The sequence below is a fragment of the Patiria miniata genome, unplaced genomic scaffold (assembly GCF_015706575.1).
Source record: "Patiria miniata isolate m_02_andy unplaced genomic scaffold, ASM1570657v1 HiC_scaffold_20, whole genome shotgun sequence".
NCBI classification, from domain to species: domain Eukaryota; kingdom Metazoa; phylum Echinodermata; class Asteroidea; order Valvatida; family Asterinidae; genus Patiria; species Patiria miniata.
The window spans coordinates 24365950-24391242 of NW_024037059.1; the positions used below are offsets into that span (position 1 = coordinate 24365950).

The window sequence follows — 25293 nt, forward strand, 5'->3', positions numbered from 1 at the left end:
TCTGGAGGTGTGCCAACCCAATGTAAAAGACTGTCAGTTTAGGGATACTGTACCCATTCTGACAGATTCCAACAAAACATGCTGTTGGGGTTTGATGGGTTGAGTTCTGTTAGGGGTAATTAACATTTCCAGAAAACAGCAATTTTCTTTTTCAAAGGCATTTGAGGCTACATGTGTTTAAGGACCAACTGACATTAAAATGTGCATTCTCCAACAGCTTCTACCCATGGGAAAACCTAAAAAATACTTTTTATTAAAGAAAAGAGTTAAATTGCATAAGCTTTGTCAAAGGGCTGTCAATCAATTTCTGGAAAGCTGATATTTAAATGTTATTTTTAAGGCCAGCTAATTTTGTTTGATATTATCAGAAACAAATTATATTCTATTCCTTGAAGAGGAACCTCTACCATATTTTGAAGAAAACAAATTGGTGGTTACTTATTTAATACAAATTTATGTCACATTTCCTTACAGTGCATGTTTAAAGAAACAATCAACCTCTGGCCAAAAAATGTATGGGAAGGTCTAAAACACTAACAGCCGTTGAATTCAAAGAACCCTTAAATGAATTCCTTGGAGCTTCAGAGAGATATTTCAGTCACATTATGCCACGTTTTCATTCCTTATTATTTAGTTTTAAGAAAGCCTACTCAATATACAAGTACATTACATGATGGATTACAATTCTCAGGTAATTTCATACGAGGATTTAATACAAACAGTCTTTTTCCTTCTTCCTTCTCAAGAAATTGGGGATCTTAAGAAATGTGATGTCTTTTGTTCTGTTTGTCACGGTGCTCTTGCTGAAGCAAGCCAAATCCTGTCTTCTGCCAGCAAAGAAAGAAACTCTGATCAGGCTGCAGGCACCTATTTACAATAGGACAATAGGTTTCCATTCAGCACATTAGCCACTAATTATGGGCCTGCACTTTTTTGGGGATCTTGCTGGTTTTGAAGTTAACAACAAAAAAATCCTTTACACGGACCCACCCCCCCCCCCCCCACGGAAATATTGATTAGCAAAATGTTCATTTTTTGCACAGTCTTTGGGGTTGGATCACTCCACAAATATGTTCACATACATGTACATGTACATGTGCATGCACATGCATTGAAGGAGGACATTGCCTGTACTCTCTTCCAAATCCTGCATTACTCCCCCTCACATACATGTACTTGTATGTAACATTTCTAACAGAAATGCTTTGGATGTTCAGGGTAACAAATACCAACAACTAATCCATCCAGGCTTATTTTCTTCAGGTTAGGTGGTTGGTTCAGATACTTGAACCGTCAATACCTACATGTAGGACAGTTAAGTTTTGTATCATTTGGTTTCTGCAAAATTATGGATTTTAAATTCAAGGATTTTAGCCAACCAGCAAAGTGCCTGGGGGTTACTGCCTCAACAAATAAGGAAATACGCCTACAGGGGTTCTAATATGAAAATAAACGAATATATGCATGTAGATCACAGCAACCATTTAAGCTAAAATGATAAGGTTTTATGTTCTGTTTCTACTGACATGACTGAGTCAGAAAGTGACATCATGTATTTCTCCATTCTTCTACCAAGCATGAGTGTTTCTTGAATATCACTTGAATTATTAGATTCTATCCTCAAATCAAAATAGAACTGTAACATAAAAAGACAAGATTTATCTACCAGAATTCCATCGTGTCCAGGATATTTAACCTCATCTTCCTGTAGTCTCGGATGTTGGGTTTAACCACAGATATGCTACAATGCAACATCCTGCATTCTTAAAAAAAGGACTATCTGTTTATCTATAAAAAAAAACACTGACTAAATGCTCGCACTTGAAGCACATACACATTACCCATGTTAACAGTTAAATTTAATTACACATTTAATTGATAAATTTAAATTCATGAATGCTGATGGTGTTTCTTTGGGAGAGGTTTTTTTTTAAATTTTTCTTTAAGATTAGTTATCTCTTATTGTATCTCATTAAGTGATCATAATTCTCCCCATGACCTCATATGACATCACTGTAACGGACACGTCCAGTGACGCATTAATAGGATCTCTGAGCCGAATTAAATGCGATAAAAGCATCTGCCTGCAGGGGGGACCCACGGAGCTCAATATCCTGTCCAGGTATACATGTACATCATCTTGACGTCCAGGAAAGCACATTGAAAATTGCTGCCAGCATTATCTGCCTTATTCCCTTTGTCCACACACACGTTTTCCCTTTCATCTTATTCAATTATCCTGCCTATTCAAGTGGCAATGATTGCAATTCTAAAATTGATTTAATTCTCTTTAAACAATAAACAACCCCAGAAAACACTTTTGAGTAAGTAGATTTCTTCAAGTACCGGTATTAATACTTGACAATTTTTCTTTCAAAAGCAATCAATTACAAAACCCCCCAAAATATTCTTAAAATTTATAAAATGTTCATCCAGTGTCCAAACATTTTCCCTACTGATATTTGTCCATAAATAATGCTAAGCATGCTGATCAGTATAGGACTAGGAGCTATACTTTTAATTCAAATTAAAAAAACCCTGAACATTATATAAGTGAATTATATTGAAATCTATTCGTTGCAATTTAAAAAATCTACAATAAATATGATTGCTTCTAAATACTGCAACGCCTTGAGCACATTGATATGGATCTTCTATGAAACTGTTCATATCTGTGCCTGCCAATATTAGGACAACAACAAGGCAATCGTGCAGGCACAATGAATAACTCAATCTGCCACTAGCATGCATCAACAAACTAGAGGGGGATAGCAAATGATTTATCAGTGGTTTTAATCAGCAGAGATGAAGTGCCTAGAGAAGTAAGACAATCCACAATCTGACCAACCGCTTCAGTTGGCAGCAATATTTGGTTGAAATAAGGTGATGAAATATCCCTGTCTTGCCTTTCTCTCCAAAGGTCTCGCCAACTTGTCCGTCTTCAGTGTTGGCCTTCAGGCCCAGCTTTTCCACTAAATAGCCCCATTTTTATCGGATTATGATATTAAAGACTTGGAAGGACGGAACTAAGAAATGAATCTCCGGGTCGTGCATTGCATGGGTGTTTACTGTATTGGTGCCAAATCTCCCGCAGGGCTGGTTTTTTCCTCCAACTACTGATGTCATCAATGTTATCTCCAAACCCCATGGGGAGCTTGAGAACTTGTATGGCTACTTGTATTGACAGTAACAGTATCCTTACTGTGCCCCTCAGTAGTCCAACCAGCCTCAGGGTTCCCTGAGCTACATGTATTATGGAAGAGGATGAAGGGATATAGGGTGCTGCAAGATATACATTGTACCTTGGGAATGGGGCATTGCTTGATTGCACTTATTCCATCCCTTTTGTTAGGCAGGTCACAGTTGCTGCTTAAATGTCACAAATTATGTTGATACAACCCAGTATTTTGCCAGCGTTGAAACAGGCTTGTCAGCTGGGCAGTGAATTTGTTCATGGATTGTTTCTCATTTTATCACTCTCCACAAAAGTTGTTTTATTTCATTGGAGATATTAGTTTTGGTGTTAGGCTCAATCACATTGCAATTAAGCATTTTTTTGGGTGACACATTATCAGATCATTTGCATATCAAAACATGTTGGTTTACAGCACATTCTCCGACAGCATATTCTACATAACCATCAGTCAAACCACTGTGATGCATGGTAGAACAGATTTGCTGCAGGTAGATGGGCAGTGTAATATCTCCTTGTCTGTATACATGTACACAAATTCATTATCAAACTGCAGTCTGTGTTAATTTGTGCTAATGCTGAAACTCTTGTGTTGCAGAGTAAGTGAAGTGGTTTGAGTTAAGCTTCCCAATGACTTCCTCATTCAGTTTATCAACTTTTGACACCTCTAGAAACTATTGCCATGTGATATTTGGCATGTGGTCACTATTTTGTCTTCACTAAAAAGAGAGGGAAAAATGAATGATTTGCGCACAAAATGTCTGAATGTATGCAAACCTTCTGAAATACCTGACACAGCAGACATCACTGGTAATGACTCTGAAGCTGAGGGCACCCTTTTCAAAACTTAATCTACAAAGATGCAAAAAGTCACATGCTGTAGCCTTACTTGATAGACAGACATAGACACATACCAATGGCTATCATAGCTATGAAGATTGCCATCAATAACTCACTTGAATTGCATCTTGCCATCAACAAGACCGAGGGAGAAGTAGTCCTTATCAGTACTGTCCTGCTCTCCACAGAATAGAAGCAATCCATCCAGCGTCTCTGGCTTGAAATCCACTCGGACCTGGAATGTCCGATAAAGGCCAAGTGGAGAGGAGAATTCCATGTAGGAATGGCTCTGAAAACTTGGGAACTTGATGGCAACAGCTGCAAGCAAATAACAGTAAGGGTATTTATGTAGTGCATATAAGCATGGTACATGGGTTTACTGTCAACAGTTTTGGAGCAACACCATTAAAACTAATCAAGTGAAAGGTGATGAATATGTTTGTTTATGTTTGTTTGAACTGATTGTCTTCAGGAACATATCGTCTCACAGAGTGGATTTTTCATGTGCCAAGAGGTAGGATAATGCATGAACAGGATGATAGATTCACTGGCGAATGTATACACCCATGGAATCCTTTCACAAGAACCCCTCTGGTTCTGGTTAAGCAAGTAGGTATGTTTGTGGGTAATTGCAAGTGTTCCTATTGCCTTTAATGTCAAAGTGCGCCAATTTGGCCTAAAATTAACCTTACCGGTACCAGCCCCTTCAAATGAAGGTGGGTTGTTAGTCCTAGTAAGAATACAGGGCTGGAAAGCTCAATTAGTAGAGGACCGGAATGGCAATCTGGAGGTCACAGGTTCAAACCCTGCTTCAGTCAATTTCTTTGTTCAATTTTAAGACATGATATTGCATCTAGTCAGCTTCCATTTATGGTTTATCAAAATTAAAAAAAAAATATAAAAAGAAATGTGTTTTAACTTTGAGATCTGCACTGAAAAGAAAAAAACGACCCCAACGTTTCAAAACAGAGCAATGAGGCTTACGATACATGTAAACATGTACATACATGGACATGTACCAATGTTTCACATCCAAAGACTTAGAGCCAGACAAAGATGTTTAACTGTGGGGAGAAGTACCCAATGGACTTGATGGAATGCCCCCATAGCAATAAATACAATCCTATTCAACCAAGACCTACTTCTCAACAATGAGAACCAAATATCGTGCAGAATGTCAACCAGCTTCAGCAAATAGCACCTAAATAATAGAGGAGTCTGATACAATGGGAATTGAACAAGTAGTGAGAGTTGTTGGGGCCATGGGTGTTGTGACACACCATTCCCTGGGTGGCTGAATAGAATCAGGTACAATGGATAGTTTTCTCCCTAGACACAGCCAGCTTGGCAGGCTGACACTAATCCCTATGCCTTTTCACCCTGTCCAAACACACAAGTCCTGAAAAAGAATAATGATGTACACAGGTGAATGCTTGGATTGACTGGCAGAATGGTACATGTAGCTGAATAGCAAAGTTCATGTTATTCAATGGGCTGTGCGTTTAAATAAAACCTTGTACATGTACCTGTTTCATGCATGTTTTGACTTGGCTTTTTTTCTTCTTCAAATAATCCCAACAGTAGGCCTAAGTAGTTATTTTTTCCCCTCCACATTTGAACAGTGATGGCCTTACTGGTACACGTAGTAATAATTGTGTGACAATGCATAGATCTACATTCTTGTTTGATTTCAAAGTTCAATACACGTACATGAATACTTATATTATGCAAATGATGTTTATTGAAGTTGTTCTGTCAAAACTGGCTTGTTATTTTACATTTGTCAAACATAGAATAGTTTTAAATAGAATGTATTAGGGGGCGTGCATGTTTACACTGACAATGTACACACATCAAAGATGCCTATAATCTCCGATGACTTACTCTCATGCCTTTCCGCACAATAATCTGTCAGGGCAATCATGTGGGCATCTCTTTGTGAAAATGGCATTTTTGAGGAATCTGCCCTTGCATCAACGCATCATCCATGTCATGTTCTACCTTCTTCATGTTTTTTGACCAAACATTATTTGTTGCTTTTCAAAAGAAAAGAAAACATCTTTCCTTCTTTTCAGCAAGTCTTTTCGTTTTTACAATGTACATGCTTGTAGCCATCAAACGTTATAGTGGTCTTCTGGACTTGTTTTGGGCAAAATCCCTACATGAATTCCAAACGAAAGCACAGAATGGATAGCATTTAATAGATTTTTGAATGGTTTTTGTAGGACTTTTAGACAACCATTTAACTACCGGTATAGTAAGTTTTGTTGACCACTGTATAGATGTAAAGTGATTGTATGCAAATGATATCTCTAATGTACAGTGTATAGGTATAAAGCAACATGCAGTTTGGCCCACGGATACCCAAGATACAGCCTCATATGGGTGGAAGACGGAGCTGATTGGGTACAAGGATTCAGCTAAAGGTTTGCCCCAAGAATTAGTGAGGACAATACACAGAACCACCATGGTCTTCTCAATAATTCTGGGCACTTGTTTACCTTTCGTCTGTGAAATTTTCACTGTACTTGATTGGCTAGTTATAAAAACTGAAGTACTTTTTGCAAATGTCACCTTATATTTTGATTGGTGTTTCACAGAAAATAGATGCCCATATTAACCAACTGTGCTTTAATTAAATGACACATTGGGAAAAGCATCTGTGAGTTGTGGTGCGATGCTTCGTATGATTTCCAATGATAATGTACAAGAATCTGTATTACTCAATCCTCAGTTTGTGGCTCAAACCACTGGGTTAAGGCCAAAAAAAAACCCAAACAATAGTTCTGCTCTGGTTACCCTACCTACCCTATTTTCACAGCCCCTACCCTAATTTATTTTTGGGAAAAATGAGGAAAAAACCCCGAAAATTATCAATTACTACCGGTACCTTTTACCCTTGACTTCATGCAGAGAGGAAAATTTCTCTTTATCAATATAATGACCACGATATTATATTTGCACACGATAGAGGAGACATGTTTTGCATAAAACCACACATTTATTCTAAGTGTCTCCAAGTAGTACTGAGATATTTAACAAAAACTTAAAAATCGGGCGTTTTTACCCCAGTTTGTAAACCCTAAATCCATTAAAACCACATGTACATGTATGTTCTGTTCCTCGAACAGACGTAGCTCTAGTTTTCTTTCTTTTTCTTGTCCTTCTCATTTACATTTCCTTTTTGTAGGTTTTCTTCTTTTCCTATTTTCTTTTTCGTTTCAGACGGGGAGGGTGGGGGGAGGGGGAATGTTACAGAATTTGCTTGTATGATCCATTTCAGGTTTCCCTTGTACCGGTACATCATAGAGCAAGGACCCAAGGAGTCAGAACTCTTGGGCGATTTACATTTTGACCATTTACATACCAATCCCTCGGGAATGTCAATAGCTAAAGCACTGTGACCGCAAGCCTCGACCATTCAAAGCGTGAATGCCAGCGGCCTTTGAACACGATGATCGTCGCCGCCTTTTTAGTTGGTAACCAACAACCTCCCTATATGCTGCATAATAAGTCATGTCACGTCGCTGCTCTTTTTTTAAAAATATATTTTACGACAAGATAGGTTTTTACAACTGCGCAGTTGTTAGATGTGAGTTATGAACTCAAGTTAGCAATGTGCAGTTATTGGTGCTTAAAAGCGTTATCTGTCCCTGTAATTTGGAGATAAATTGAGTTTCTTTCAGATAAGTTTTCATGTATTTTCAGACATTTTAATTGGCAATATATCATTAATGAAATGTGTTTTTTTGGAAAATTTCACAAGTTTTCAAACTAAAGGTACAGAGCATTTTGTTCTTCATAAAAAGTTGGTCCAGTGATGTTGACCACATTTATATACAGTATCATCCAACTCCGAACAAACACTTCAAAATCATTCATTTTTAGCGATGTATGACAACTGCGCATGCGTATTTACCATGGTACTGTCTACGAAGCCATGCAAACTCCTTTTCTGGCATTAGTGAGCGTGGATCTCTATTGTGTCAAGATTAGCGTAGTGAGCAACTGAGCAAGCTGGCTGCCAGGTGCTTTCTATTGTTGCTTTCCAGTGCGGCGACCATCATTTTACTTTTGAAGTCTTGGAGTACGAACTCCTTGGGTCCTTGCTCTATGGGTACATCAAGGTCTCTTATGATCCTTGTACTTACTTTGCTTACACATCTCTCCTTCATATCCATGTGGACAGTGGCATGATGCTCTACTTGTTTCACCGTTGATATAACATGTGCCGGCATTTTGACATTCAAATCCTTCACATGTAGTAGGTGGTATCACCACACTTTCTGCACACCTATCTCCTTTGAATCCTTCTGTGCATCTGCACATTGCTTTGTCCATCACCACATCCACGTAACATGTTCCTCCATTCTGACATTCAAAGTCTTGACAGAGGACCATGGGACTAGGCACATGTATCTCTTCACCACTTCCTGTTTCTTGTTCTCCGTCTTCATCTGTTCCACTCCCACTTCCCTCCATCTCCTGTCCTCCACTGCCCTGCTGATCCTTAGCTTTGTCAACTGTCTCTTCCGACACAGTTACTACTGCCTCTGTGGGGCTTGTCTCTGCATCAATGTCGATGGTTTCATCTGTAAATTGGATTTGGAAAAAAACACAAGCAATTAGTAATTATGTAATGTACAAGTATTGATACATGTAGGTTCAAGTAAAACTTAAAAGTATCTTCCGACTCAATAGATAAGTATTTACTTAGAAACTTTGGCTGAATGTCTTTTTTTTGGGGGGGGGGGGAGGGGCAAAAGGAAAATCACAAGCTGATCTCCTAATCCAGTTCTTGGACATTGACTTGTATTCCAGTATCATGTGTTCCTATATTTCTGTACCTTTTGGAAAGAATGAACAGAAAGGGAGGCTGTTGAGACAAAATAAAAAGGATGCTGTTATGATACAACCCACTGCATTCCCTTCACCACCTGTTAACAGCACTGTGCGGCCTAATACAAGAAATTCAGGGGTGAGCATTTAGATTTGTTGGTTGGTGAGTGGTAATCACATTGTGTGTCTATAGTATTAGGAATGACTTGTAACTGCCAAGCAATAAACATTATATTCTGTGAGTACTGAATATTTTACAGGGAAATACACACTGGGTAAAATGTATCTTGGCAGTGAAGAAGTCAATATTTGACACAACAGTAAAATTTAATAATAGTAACATGAACATTTATTTTATATTGCACTTTTAATTAACCAGTCAGTGCATCATTCCAAATGACTTTCATTATCCCAGAAGAGTTACAGCAGTTCCATGTTTCATGTAGCATGTGAATAACTGGATTAATTCACAAGTCTTACTAACAAAGATTCCACGAATATGGGCTGAAAAATCAAGTATACATGTAGTAAAGCATCTCACCGAACTGCAACACAAGATTGCAATTAGGTTCCTGAGCCCAAGATAACAGCATTTTCTTTGGTAAACTACTTTTTAAGAGATTTATGGGGCATACACTAATTGTAATGGAATGCGGGAATTAAACAACTTTAGGAGTAGCTTCAAATGACAACCTTCTGATGCTAATGAATAGAGGCAAGGAGTGATAAGGGTACACAGACTTGCCATTTTATCCTTTGCTGGGTGTGAAATGACAACCAAGAGTTGTCCTTAGCAAAGTAAAGCAAACAGGCCAGGATAACCTTGCCCAGGCTATGCACTCAACATGAGCAATATCTTAAGACTGCTTGGTATGACTGGAATGCTGGCACTGGTTGAAGTCAACAAGGTGACTGGAGCCCAAAGGAGACCCAGCCAGTAGGGGAAGGGATGATGATAAAGATATCATCATGTGGCCTGATATCAGGTCATGACCTGGCTTGGAGGACAAGTGGAACCATGGTGGTATGGAGCCAATTAGTCAGACCATGGCTGGCTACTTCTCACTATGCTGCTATTAGTCTAATCGGTTTGGCATTTGAGACTGCATAATTACATGTATGTACATGTAGCTTATTATCAACAGAGAAAATGCATGTAAATGTACAAAATCAATCCTGGAGTATTCTACAGTACATGACTGTCAAGCCTAATTGTAAATGTAGCAAATGTCTTAAGTTTAAGCCATACATGCTTTGTAGTTCAAACGATTGTTACATGAGGGACAGGGCAACAATGAGACCCAATCATCAACTAGTCACACACACATAACACTTGGAAGAGAAGCGCAACTGGTATTAGATTTCAGGGTGTTCAGTGATGCCTATGGGAGTTTTCCTCCTATACAGCTGAAAGATTAAACCTACAGATTCCTGACACAATGGCAGGTTCAAAGGATTATTTCTGGGACGTTGGGCCTTTCCCCAGCAAGTTTACTGACTAAAGCCCTTGCGAATAAATCTTGCAACTGTTCACACTTACACTTTTGAGCTTCTAGAGATATTACAGAAATGACAGCTAAATTGTGCAAGTGGCAAGGGTACTTCATGAAAATTGAAGATCTCTGTTCCGTTTCAAAATATTTAGTTACAAGTTTCTTTTGTCTTAAACTATTTTTTTTCATGCAACTATATCGGTAAATGATTACTAAAATGGTAAGACTATGCTTACAATTACATGCTACATTTTTTGTTTTATACTGTACATGAATATAAAATCATCACATAACATGGAGACTAAAAGAGACCATATCCTTGCAATGTCCAATGTGCACACAGTGATAGTTTTCTGATGACAGCAATGTGTATGCATTCATGATTTTTACAATACAAGCTTTCAACAACTCTTCCCATAATTTGAACATGAGTTTCACGATTTTGGTTTCCAAAATTTGAATGACAGAAGCTGAAGTCTCAGACTACAGTTGACATTAGTCCAAGTCAATACTGTCTTGTTTATTTTCCACACTGTTTGCTCTAGTTGTCCTGGAACTTGACAAGTGACTGGAGTTGACACTGTGATTACAGTAAGAGCACCCTGATAAGGGATAACCATATCTACCCCAGAATAATTCCCATGGGTTGACTGAGGATGTTATGTCAACAATCAAAGTTTACAACTCATTACTGTAATCAATCACTCACTTGCTAGAAAGGATACCCTAGAAACTCTGTGTGTACATTTGAACTTAGTTAGTAGAAACATTTATTTCAATGTTGCCATTTCCACACAATAAAATGTTACAATGCCGTGTAAACATATTATACACAGAGCAAAATGCAATGAATTATGTAATTGTGTATAATAATGTACATGGATGACTAGAACAAATTTACGACAACATTTAGGTATAAGGTGAAGGTCACGCTTTTGTACCCTAACCTATCGACAGACAAGTGGACATGACCGAGAAAAACAGAGACAGTGAGAAAGGACAAAATGGACAACAGTGAGACACACAAAGACACAACCTAGAAAAAAACAAACTGGTATGAGACAAGGGTTTTGACCAGATATAGCCTTGGTCAAGGCGCTAGTTGTTATTCATCCGGCCGTAGCGCGGTAAACGATATCTTCGCTAGCGCTATGCATGCAGTCATCTGTCTATGCATGCAGTGCATTAAAAATACAGCGCGAACAGCGACCTCACCCGGCCACTATTTTTATGCAAATCAGTTGGACCCAATCTAGCGCCTTGGTTCAATTGTCCATGTGAAGTTTTGGGGGTGGTGCTCATTATGTTAATAGCCTTAGCTGACCTTAAATGTCGTTTTCTTATTGGTCGATCGTTGCGTGGAAACTTACATAGTGAAACGTGCACCGTACATAATCCATACAAGTACACGTTGTGTGTCTCTGCACACGGCACCAATGCACAAAAACTGTGGTTCCTGTCACGTCCGCAAAAGGCGAATAGCTGCAAATAATTTGATGACGTCTGGATTTACCAAGGTGTGATTGGACACTCCACATATTAGCCCCGCCTACACTTATCTGTATTCGCATACGAGGTCGTGCGCTAGAAATCCAGCCGACGATTGAACCAAGGCGCTAGATTGGGTCCAACTGATTTGCATAGAAATGGTGGCCGCGTGAGGTCGCTGTTCGCACTGTATTTTTAATGCACCGCATGCATAGCGCTAGCGAGGATATCGTTTACCGCGCTACGGCTGGGATGAATAACAACTAGCGCCTTGACCAAGGCTAGACCAGATATTACATTTCCTTGAATTTCAGAAATCTTTGTCTCATTGATTTGATATATTGAAAGACCTTGGTATTAGAGATAAGTAATTACCAGCATTGCACCTGTTTCAGATTGGCATTCCATAGTCATGCTGAGAAAATCGTAAAAGGAGCGACTCACATCAACTTAAATAGATTTTGTTTCAGACAGGTAAACTTGATGAATTATTTGTGTCCATTGACCTGACTGTGGAGTCACTCTGAATGATTGCGACCGTCGATATTTCAATATACGTGTAGTCTCTTTAACTGTTTCAAACATCAAACTGTCATGTACTCAATTCAAATATTTCAAATACAGTGTACTCTGTTTCGGCATAACTTTGGAATGTTAGACCAAACGGATGTTTGAAAGAAAGATACTGACAGAGGAGAAAGATACATGACAGAGTTGACTTAAAATGTGTGCCCCTTGACAAACATTTATAATGTTCAATACTGTGGGCTATACAAACAGTAAAATGTACATGGTGCTTGGCTTACTTGTTTGTTTGTTCTGGACAATATTTAATTCTGCACAGCTCCCCTTAGAAACAAATCCCATACCTGTCAAGTACTTCCCCCAGGAGTACACTTAACTATGCAAGCACCTGCTTGTTCCTAGTCTTCATTAACCTGCATTTAATGGGCCCCTCACAGCAGCCCAATCATTCAATTGTACTAGATTATTTATACAGTTGCTATATTGTGCACCTGCTATACATACAAGAATGTTGGGTGCTTTGGAAGGTTTCTTGTACTCAAGTATACATCTTTCGGTACTCAAATTTATAACATACACATGCAATGTACTCAACTACTGGTACAAGCAAAGACTTGAAGAATGTTAACTTGTATTCAAACTTCTACTTGAATACTCATCAATTTGTAATCACGAGAAAGTACTACTGAACGTAGCACACTTTGGACGTCTACTTTTTGTAAATATTTTATGTCTAATAACTGTCATGGCACTTGAGTAAAGTGTCATACACATGGACACAAACACCCTCGTCAATTAGTCATAATCCAATTGAGACTTGATTTTGGGTTCTGTTCCCCTGAAGCAGCCAGCCCTCCCTGGCAAGTGCAGCCAAGCTGCAGTGACCAGTTAGGTTTAATGATACATGCATATTAAAGGCATGCTTGCAATTTCTCGGGTCCGAATCCCGAGTGACTTGATTTGATGTTCTTGTTGGTAGCGCCCTCTACTGGAATGGACTAGGGTACATAATCTAAACGAAACGAGATTATGAACAGCAGGTTCCTTGATCTTACCCCTGATTACTGTAAATGTACATTTACAATTACTATGTACCCTCAAAGATCTCAATCTACACTGGATCTTTTGGAAATAGTCTTTACATAACTGAACCTTTTTTCTACCTCAGCATTCCCCAACACACACACACACACCAGTAGTGTGTATTTGCCTGCAATCGGGGACCCCCTATTGTTTGTACTTCAAATTTTTAGGAAGACCTCCCATACCGGTATGTTTTGTACATGATTGCCAAATTGGGGACCTTCGGGAATTGGGGACCCTATTGTCCTCTTTTGTTCAACGTCCCCTATTGAATGCAGAAACAAACTTACATACACACACACATTTGTTTATGGTGTAAATTGAGGATTTTCAATTGTTCATCTTCCCTTTTCCTTTGTTTATACTCTTAACTTTTTTGCAACAGCTCTCATTGGTTTTGAACATGTTTCGACCTCGATTTGGTTCTTGTTCTCAATTCGTCGATGATGTTGCACGTGTGTATCCTCGATTTACACCATAAACACGCACACCCACACTTTTACAGTAATCACCTGCATGATTCAACACATTTTGCATTCATACTCAATATCTGCCCTTCAAGATCCAAAGCATGACAAAGGGAATTTAAAGGTTATCCACATTTTCTGTGGGGAGGTCGAAGATAAAACTTGTGCAAACTCCCCATCATGTCATGTACATGTACATGTATTATTCAACTGAAGAATTTATCTGGGGAAAAACTTTGCAAAATCAAATATTGGACTGCAAAAAATACATGTCTAGGTTGCTACCGGTATTTAGGCCACAACACTCAAGGGCTGTGGGCTACGGTAAAAATGGGGGTTCACTATATATCAAAATATTGTTTATTTATAAGGCTGTGCTGGGAACATGGATGTTGTTTTATTACTGCTGCCATACACTACATGTACTGGTAGTTAGTTATGGGATAACCTGAGGGCTCTGGGTTGTACCAACAAAGGTTTCACCAAAGCTTTGTGTTCAGTCAAGCTTGTCTGTTGGCCAATTAGTGTCAATAGTCAGCCCTGTAGTTGAGAACTTTTCTTGGTGCCTGTTGTGTGAATATTCTAAAGGCACTCCTTTCTCTAAGAGGCAAAAATGAAAGGGAAAAAAATGGAGAAAAGAAAAAGGCCCTTCTAAAAATGAAAAAAAAGAGTACATGTAGGCCTACTGACTCAAATCAATAGCCCAAACTTTCCAAAATTATACATGAGTGAAAACACAATTTCACATAATTCTTGGGCCAACATATGAAGCTCATTTTGTGTACCCAGCCCTGTAAGGTGTTATTTAATGTCTTGTCTTTAAACACCTGCATTCTGTTAAGGCAGTTTCTATTTCTCCTTTTTTTGGGGGGGGGGGGGGTACAACTAATTTGAGGAAGATTACTCATTTTAAACCCCTGTCCCACAGTGCTGTTCTCTAGCCCCGTGCGTGATATGGATCCCAGACCATAATCCATGCGTGCCCCGTCCTCACCCCGTCCTCATCCAGTCCAAGTTGTTCTCAGGCAGTTCTATTCAAGGCAAATGTGGCTCACACTCCCGTCCCCACCCTGTCCTCATCCCATCCAAGCCGTTGGTGTCAAGTCAATCATGTGCTTACCCTGTGCTAGCAACGAGCGGAGGTTTGGGTAGGCACTGTGTAAGCACGGTATAGACATGAGACTCGTGAGTGAAAGACAGTACCGATGCAGGTCCGTGCATGCAGTTCTCACAATGATGCTCCGGACTACCTTCCCGTCGACACCAAGTCCAGGCCGTTCGAGTGAAGTCCACGCCCGACCTTGCAGCGTTCTTGCCCCATTGTAAATAGGACAGGAGAGTCTGCCGTTGGTTTTGAACATGCTCAAAACAGTCAGGGCACTTTGCTGTTCTGTCAGGACCTTCCAGTGTCTATCACGACCTATGCAGTTCCCCGCTAGTCCCCAACACGAGCTCCCCATTCAGAGCAGTTGCCGTCAAGTGCTTGTCCAGTTCTGCCAGCTTCTATGGTTGTGACACCATCAGGATGCCAGAACGGCACGTGTAACAAAGGCTTTAAACTAGGTGTAACATTTTTGCTATCATTTGCTGAAATTTGAGAAATACCAAGGGAAAATGTAGTTCACAAAAAAGCAAGAGGCTTTTGAAAAGCAGCTTTTCTTTTGATCTTATGTACTTTTACAAATTTTATTTAGTCTAAATTTCTTTTTGGGAGGGGCTAAGTAAGAAAATAGAATGTAAACCCCTAAGACTTACAATGTTGTAACAGTCCGTTTCAATTTTTTTATTTTTTTTTTTATTTGATGTGTCCTTTCCTTTCCACCTTACAAGTAAAAGTTCCTTATATCTTTTCTTTTCCAGTGTGAATATTCAATAGCTACATGTATGTGCATTCTTAGACATTCTTCAGTTGGGTGTAGTTCTTTGGTGTTTGATTAGTTGGGTGTGTATGTGTGTGGGTGAGTATATAAGTGTATGGTCAGTGTGACTGCAGCCCACTCTATCACATATGAGAACTCTATAGACGCCAAGACAAATCTCCTGCTGCCTGCTGCCAAACCTTTTCCTGAGCAGAGTATTCAGACTCTGGTGCAAAGCAATTTTTATTAGCAGAGCCAAGCCGTGTGCTGCAGCATTGCCATATAGCTGTTAGCTGGGGCATTTTTGCTACACTCTCTGCTGGTGAGCCAGAAAACCAGATACGGGGAACCTCGCTGCAAAACCGTGAGTTAGATTAATTAATTTTTTCCTCTAATTTTATCCGAAGTGGTTTAATTTCTTGAAATATGTTTATTTGTTCGAAGGATTATTTTGCCTACAAAATATAGTGACTGCTTAAACTTGCATGACCTGTGTACATTATTTATGTTGAAGATTTTGGATTATTATTATTGGGGATCGGTTATTTTAATTTGACTTTTCCAGAAAGTATTACTGGGGATTTCAGCCAGCTGAGGAACTTCTTCTTTGTCACCCATATAATGGTCTGAGAGTCTGACGTTGCAATGGGACGGTCACGTTACTACTGTGCTAGCTCTACCTGTGTCAAGACCTGACCCTGGTACTACACCAAGATCCAGACCAAGTCTGAGGAGACCCTATTGACGGCTCGGTGGAACACCATAACTGTAATTAATACTGGGTGAACTTTACAGATTTTACAGCGTGTATAGCCGTTGATAATTTTCATATATTGTATATCGTCAACATTTATTCTGTGTGTAATTTGTGCCACCAAAACCGTGAAACTCAAATAATAGCAAGTATAAAAAAGTGTTTGTTTTTTGGTGAAAGACACTTCAGAATAAGTAAACCGTTCAGTGTTAATTTGATTTACAACGTACAAGAAAATGCAGAAGTGATCCCACTGGTGTAGCAACTAAGATTTCAGTTAAAGTCAACAGAAGTGTAAATTAGTAGTGCAGTACAAAAACCTAGTGTAATTAAGTTAGTGTATTAGTGCACATAAGTGCACTGTGTTTCAAGTATTCGACTTGAAAGATAATCTTGTTAATTCAAGTGAAGTGTAATACCGTTTTTGAAACGGAAGTGTAGTAAGGTTTTTGTAACAGAAGAAGCTTAAGGATTCAAGTTTGAAAACAGTGGTTCAATCAGAGATTTATTTATTAATTTAATTCCGTGGTCATAGTCCCAGAAGTGTACATTTTAATCAATATAGTTGTGTCGTCCTTCAGTGAATGTTTTTAATATTAAAGTTTTTGTAAATAATTGTCACTGAAAGAAAATTCTCCGTGTTGATTTATTTGCGTTGACAACAGTCTGACAAATGTGTTGATGCCTAAGGACTGGGGGGAAAAAATCAGATACATATTCCAGAATAGAAAGCTTTTCTGATGTTGCTACCTTACCTTCCTCACTGATACACAGAAAGCCATTAGCAGCCAGTATGTGACCAGATTCACATTCACATTTGACCCGTCCCATGCCTGGTACATTCTTGCATATTTGAGCACAGGGGTGGGACATTCCACATTGACCTGAAAAAAGAAAACAGGAATAAGAACCAACAATTTGATCAACAAATTGAGAAAGAACAATGGTCTGAGCTTTATCGTGTGAGCTTTTTAAAAAGTGATATCTTTTTGATTCTGAAGACAAATAACTTATAGTTTAAAATTATTTAAGATTTCGTTTTCAGTTGTAGAAAACATGATTATTGATTAACTAATCAAGAGAATGGGCATAAAGAAACTGCCTTAAAGGAGCACTTTCGAACAAATTGCAGCATTTTTGACTCTAAAATGCATTTCCATTATAAGTAGTTGGGAAGATCATTAAAATACGAACATAAATGTGCACACAACTGTACTAAGTTGAAAATTTGTGTTTTTTTGTGTACAATTATCACACAAAGGAAATTACGGATACAAAGTTTGTTCCTTTTGGTAGTACTTCTGCATGATCACATGTAAACATAACTCTGTTTTTTGTGGTTTTTTTTTTTACATTTTGGAGTACTTCAATGTAGAAGTGTGTTTACTGCTCATAGGTGCACATATAAATGTGTGTTGTCTGTCATTACTCAGCACTCTGTTGTTTAGTAACACTGTTGAGAAATATTAACCAGATGGGGTGACTTTCAACTATTCCAATGGATAACACTTTTACTGCAAATGGCGACAAGACTAAACATACATTGTAAACACAGACCCAAGGCAGTGATAAAAAGAAGATCAATAAAAAAGAAAAAACCAAAAAAAAACAACACTAGCAATGACTTATCCTGAACTTATTTCTTTCCTTGACATGGGGGGGGGGGGGTCAAATGACCGGCAAAGAAAAATGTAACCTAAAAGGGTTATGCAAAATGTAGACAATTACAAATTTGGCTCAGCTTTTCTCCAACAATTTAGCAATGTAATTTAACTACATGTAAAACACATTTAGTAATTTTAATGCGGAGAACACTGGCAGTCGACCAGAGATGTATCGCGGGAGGGGGGGGGGGGGTGCCTGGAGGGGTACGTGGCCCCTACAAATTTCCAGTGCCCCACCACAAAAAAAATACATTTGCCCCTTGCCCAAGAAGTGCCTTTTTAAATGTAAATTAACCAAAAGAGGAATGTAGACGAATAGTTTTTAATTTGATGCTAATTCCCTTCACCTTACGGATAAATTATGAAATAATTACAAAATAAAGAGACAAGAAAAAGTGAAAACAGCATCCCCTAGCATCAAATGAGGTCCATTAAAACTACATGTAACACTACATTTCAATTAAAATCAAGAGTGACTATGGAGGCACCTATTCCATGAGTTGTTGTTTTTTCATCTTGACATTATTTGAGAAAGTGTACATTGATTTGTCTAGTGGACAAATACTTTTTTGTCTGCAAAACAAGGATAATGACACTCAACAGATTTGTACATCAGTAGTGAGTAAATAATGATTTGCCATTTCAACCCCCATTTCCTACCAGTACATGTACTTTCTGTGATAAGAACATCAAAACCTGTCACTCCTAAGTGGCTGGCCAATCTAATACAAAGTGTAAATGTTAAGGGGAGGATGAGTCAATATGTATGCAGCGTCAATCAAATCAGTATCGCAAGGAGTCATCTCCATGTGTACCCACTGACTGCAAGCTCTCATGCGTAATATGTACACACAGCATCAAAACGCAGGTACACTGATTAAAATGTCATGTGAATGAAGATTGGCCCAAAGTAGTGTTCACAACGTACATACCGTAGGTGATGTCTTCGTGCTTTTATTGGTTAACATTCTGCAAGCTGATGACAACATTGCTTTGTAGAAAAACTATAGAAAATGTCTTTTCTCTAGGGACAAGTAAAATACGCAGGGTAATACAAAGGGTTTGAAAGTATGAGTCAGAATAAATTCTAAAATGTACTAGTGTTGTTATAGTAATACCTGCATTTAAATGAAGATATTCATGTAATATTTCACTATCAATCTTGTGATCACTGAAAAGTATGTCCATGTAGCATATTCTGCATAAACATACACTGTAAATTAATAGAACATACATGTACGGTATGTATCAATAATTCAACCAAAGCATCATTTGAAAATCTAATGGGTTAACAAAATCTAAAGTTACATGTAGAACATGTTGGTGTTTTTTCCTACTGCCAACATATATGATGGGCTTGTTAAAGGTTAGGTTAAAAAATGTCAAAAACGCATTTTCACTTGATGTCTGTGGCAAAGTTTGCGATAATCGCTTCAAAATTTATGTACATGATGACCATAATGCAGACAACATCTGTGCGCGAAAAAAATTGATTAAGTCATCAGACCGGAAGTTACAATAAAAAGACCTTTAAACCTTAAAAAATTGCTAGAAAATATACCGTGATACATGTAGATGTAATCAAGTTAAAACAGCTCTTGAACTTTCTGGTAATGACGTCACAATGATGTCATCAAGTATCATATTACAAGCAATCAAAGATTTCTTGATATAATCTTTGAAAATCAATTTAAAATCAACCGCTACAGATTTGATTTGGTTTTTTATAGCAATCGATACAATATTGCAGGGTCTTCATTTTTGATTTTAAGTGCAAAATCACGTGACCCTTCCTTCCAGTCGAAACCGGAAGTGCCTTATTATTTGAAATTGGCAGAAGATGCGAACTTGCTTTCAACGATGTGAGTGTCTGCCTAGGCAGTACTGTACACAAATTTTACAGGTGACGTCATCAAATGTTAGAGCGCCCTCTGGCGACATGTTGAAAAATTCAAACATGGATTTAAAAATGCATATTTTGAGTTGATGTGTGTGGCAAAGTCTGCAGTAATCCATGGCCCAACACCGTGTGGTTATTCCTACAACCTCTACCGGTAGTTAATGTTGGATCTGGATATAAACAACACGTACCGGTACATGTACACGTATGTACAGTACTATAATTTTCGACATTTCAATGCAACACAAAGTCTAGATGAAAAGTGCAACAAAACAGATATTGTTAAAACAGTGAGTTACCACCCTTTTTGTGTATAAACAGTGAACAGTAGAAAAATATTATTGCACATGCCTTGAATGTTATGACAGATCTGGTTGGTTGGCAATCTTTGTACCTACATGTGCCCACCTGTTGCCCTAGATCTTATCCGCACTCTCAATAATCCGCACACTGAATACATGTAACAAGTACCATGCATGGGTGTCACCAGCATTTTTTCCTACAGGGGGCAAAGCACTCACCTACCTTGGGGTGCCAGCCATCATTTGAGAGTGTAATATTGACTAACACCATCTTCTTTTCCTTTTCTCCTTTTTCCATTTCCTTTTTGTTGTTGGGTGGGGGGGGGGGTTGTAGGGGGAGTGTTCTTTGACAATTAAGTAGGTGCATTAAATGCATACACAGTTGTTTTAACTATGGTTACATTGACTGCAGCAAAGCTATGTTAACATTTCAAACCATACTGGCACTGAATCTGACAAGATCCAATGAAGCTTTCTCTTATTTATGAAATTCTCATATTGTTGGATCAGGGCACTCTTCACACTTGCAAACTTGTTGGGAGATATTTTTTTTTGGGGGGGGGTATACATTTGTATGTTTTCCACTACCGGTCAGTTAGATTTTCCTTAACATTTTGTCAAGTTGAGTCTGTCTGGTTTGGATTATTGTAGGTCTGATCCATGTGAGTTCGGATTTGGTTTGTATCTGTTATGCTTGGATCAGTTTGGGCATTGTCAACTGGACCTGATGCAGAAGTTTACAGTGTACTTGTACAATCTGAATTCTGAATACTATGAGGGAGTTCCTTATGATTGTTGGAGCAATGGTGCAGTTTGGATTTTTTTCCAGTTGAAATTACTACAGGGGATCCCAGAATCGATCTCATAAGAGGAGGGAGTGGCCTCCATTCACTTGTTTGTCATTGATTATTTGTTGCAATATTGCTATTCAGTGGGAGGGCAGAGCACACTTGGGTACAAGTACTTCATGGGGGGAGGGCATCAATATGCTACAATGTGTCTGTATGATTTTGAAATTGAATAAAAAAATTGTAATAGAGGCAGAAAACAGGTAAAAAAAAAATATCCCACAAAGATATAAAAACGGGGGTTGCAAAATCTGGTACTGCTCGAGACGTTCAAGTTCAAAATAAGGTAGGAAAGGAAAGAAAAGAAAAGAGAGACCCAAAATTTGAAAACCCTTTGACAAAATTGATGGTTTCAGGTAACTTGGAAAATGAAAAGGTAATGCAAACAAATAACGCTTGATGGCCCATTCAAGAGTTTCTCTCCCTGCCAATTTCCCACGAACCTAATGACATGACTTCTGCATTTGAACCCAGCCAGTATTTACAAATTCATTCAAGGAGTGAAGCCGACTAGAAATTGAGTGAGTGCTGTTGGCATCCCCTCTGACAAGCTAGTCTGCACCAATGGAGAGAGGAACTGTGGTTGCCACATCAAAATATCAACATTTCAGGAGAGATTAATGCCCCTTTGCCCCACAATTTTGACAACAAAGGAATGGCCAAGCCCTTCTGAGGTTTTTCATTCAAAGCTGGTTCCTTTGTTGCTCAACAATAATCGGAAAGGACTGGTAACAATTACCTTACAGGGCTTAGCTAGGTTACTGCCACTGTCGATCAGTCATGTGAAAATACTATTACTAGTGCTTGGCATGGATGGCCAATAATAACCTTTCATAAAGGGCACAAACATTTACTGCAAATGTGTACACACAAGTATTTATGAACAATTAAGTGATTCCCATAAAAACTGAAATATGTGAGTGATGATTTTAAGACCTACTGGTACAGTAATATTTCCTTCATTGTTAAGACAGGTCTCGTTTGTTTTGACATTGGTTTATATCATGTGATTCAGTATATTGCCGACAGTGATATACAGTGTATGAGAAGAAAAGCTTTACTATGTCATTGTATCTACTACACATTCAGAGTGTCATCACAAACAATAAAACAACCAATAGTCTGTATCATCTACATGTACCATGTCCACACTGCTTTAAGCTGATCCATAACCAACATCAATAACCACTCTAATACTGGCTACTATAACCTGACAAGAGTAGACTACCACACTCCAAAGCTTGCTGCCGCTAGTTAATTAATCATCAGTGGAGCAGAAGACAAAAATCAATAACTGTTAATTCGTTAGGAGGCTAATGAACGGCATAAATTAAGTTACAAACTCAATTTTCTTGAATGTCACAAGAGGTTACAGTAGTGGGATTCTGACATCTGCGGACTGGGGGAGGAAGCAAATTAGATTGGAATTATGTACGGTTGGACGGACAGTCATTGCTGCATTCCGCTATACCATCAGAAAGATGTATGTACAGTACACATGTACGAATAACAAAATCAACAAATTTGTTTCCCAATAATGTTCCAATCTTTTCTTTGCCATGACAAAAAAATGTCAGAACTAAGAATGTTTGAAAAGTACTGAACATGTATTTTATGAAGTCATTTACACAAATGCTGAATTTCAAAGTTGAATATAAGTTAGATATCTGTGTCACAATTTAATCACTGAATAAAAAAAGGCTTTAGAATGCCTAGACTGCGCACACATAGCGTATCGAAAAGAGATTCAGCCACAAAATGATCAATGTACTTTTCAGGGCTTGTTATTTTTTCAATTACAAGATTTATCAAAACCACTCACAAGCTTTACAGGCTAGGAAACTGATTTCATTTTGTTATACAGAATACATACCGTACGTGCATATTTTTTTTGCAGTTGAATGTAATGATTTTCGCTTTTGAGTAGAGTGAATTTTCACTCTTAGGAAATACATCTAAGAGAGTCTCATGCAGTATACTATATGTCGTCAGGTTTGCTTGAGAAGTGACTTGCATGTGCAAGGCTGTTTTGGTTTCCAAAACACCATGAACAATTCCTGTCAAACAGTATAAACAACCAATTGTGTAAGTCGCTACACGAAATACTAATAGCATGGCTTTTGCTTACAACTTGGAACTTGGTATGTGAAATTTTGTTTTCAAGGAAAACAAATTGGTTATTTAAGGAAATGTTAAACACCATTCCACAGTATTATCACATGGGGCAAAAAATTGGGGATTAGTGTTTTTCTGATTGGAAGAATAATTTGGGGTAAACTTTCAGATTTTGAGGTCACTAACTCACCAACCATCATCATTGGAGATCATGGCCTTGCATTTTTGTGTAATTTCACTCTGCAGACAGTTAGGGAATTTGTTCAGAGAATTTTGTAATCAAATTATCAAACAGACTGAAGTCACGCTTTACTTGTCTTTCCCAAACTCACTATATGTATGTAAAAGACACTATCCCCTGTAATTTGTGTAGGATTGTAACAGATCAGGGTATAGTTTCATTTCTCACTATGGACTGCACCATTTATTACCTCTACCTCATGGCAAATGGGTATTGACAGATTTCAATTTGGCCTGGAGAAATCAGACATCTCAAGGTACTCCAAAGGGATGTGCATTGTACCAGAAATGCCAGATTGCATGTATGTAGAGAGCTTGGAAGTGGATTCAATTACAGAAGGCTTAGGATCTGGTAAGGAAGCCACTTCAGCAGGCCAGTAATCTTGTTAAATTTGGCCAGCCTAAGAAACACGCACAGAATGCTTCATCTACTATGCTTACTCCAAACATATATTAGGCCCTACTTGTTTTGGTTGTATATCTGTGCATCTATCTGAAATGCAATAATTTACAGATTTAAAGGTATATATAGTCAAAACTAAAGCTAAAAACCCATGATGCACTCTTGACAAATGGGAATGGGAATTGATGTATTCATCTGATTAAGCGTCTCAGGAAATTTTAGTGGTTGCGCTGGGTAAAACGCAACCATTTTTGCTGTTTTCCCTGCATTACCAGTTATATACATACCTGTATACAATGTATGTTTGCTTCATCTCATCCTCCAAATGCATACATGTACATATTTTGAGTACCTCTCTGGTTACAATTTATGACCATGAAGAGTACTACCTAGCATATTGCTATGTGAAACAAAATTTAAGTTTTTTAGAATGTTTAATTCAATAAAATGTTTAATTCAATAAAAACGTTTTGTTTTTCTTTCCGAGATGCACATTTAAAAGACATGCAGAAAAGAGAGAGTTTCCTCACTATTGCCCCGTCAGCATCATATATATACTTTATTCAGATTGCTTGCCCTTGAGAATGCCTTCAAATAGAATAACAAACTACAGCTATGGGGCCATCATGCATGGGCAGAATCTAATAGACATTAATTAATATATTTGTACAATCGCAGTTTGGCTTTTCCTTCTACTTTTGCCTTTTTTATTCTCTGTGTCTGGAGACACTTGCATATTCTGGCCAGGATATTTGGCTGAACAAATATTGCCCAGAGTGATTTTGTTCACTCTGCTGAATGGAACCTTGTCACAATCTGTACCTTACATGCAAGCAGGGCATTTAAACTTTAATGCTTGCAGCACATTTTCAAGTTACATGTAGAACAATCTAACTGCTTGTCTGCATACCAACGATGCACAGGAAATAATAAATCATATCAGGAAATAATACAGACATCCTGCAGCATATGTTCAGCCCATTGAATACTGGTTTCCAAATCGGTACCACAAAATCAGTTTGATCGGTGATCTCTGGTGACCCCCAAAGGTACAAACTACCAAACTTTGTGACAAATCCAGCCAGCACTGTAGCGATATCATGTCCCCAGATGGTAGAAATTCAGAAGAGCTCGCATAATGTAATTGGACAAATGTTTAAGCAATTTCAACCCTGGGCTCCCACAAGAAATCTGAGAGAGTTCATTGGATGTGATTGGGCTACAAGTACAAGTGTTCTTGGCAGCTAGCCCTGAGGAGTTTGCCTGAATGTAGCGCCATG

At 38.3% G+C, this 25293-nt stretch overlaps 1 protein-coding gene across 1 annotated transcript in view; it reads right to left on the reverse strand.

Annotated features, from left to right (window-relative positions):
• LOC119728273 (pikachurin-like) overlaps positions 1-25293 on the reverse strand; it is a 56166-nt gene that overhangs the window by 24776 nt on the left and 6097 nt on the right. The window contains exons 2-4 of the mRNA XM_038200442.1: positions 17297-17425; positions 8185-8625; positions 4150-4351 (exon numbers count right to left, since the gene is read on the reverse strand). Coding sequence (XP_038056370.1) covers positions 4150-4351; positions 8185-8625; positions 17297-17425 — 772 coding nt within the window. The remainder of the gene's footprint in view (positions 1-4149; positions 4352-8184; positions 8626-17296; positions 17426-25293) is intronic.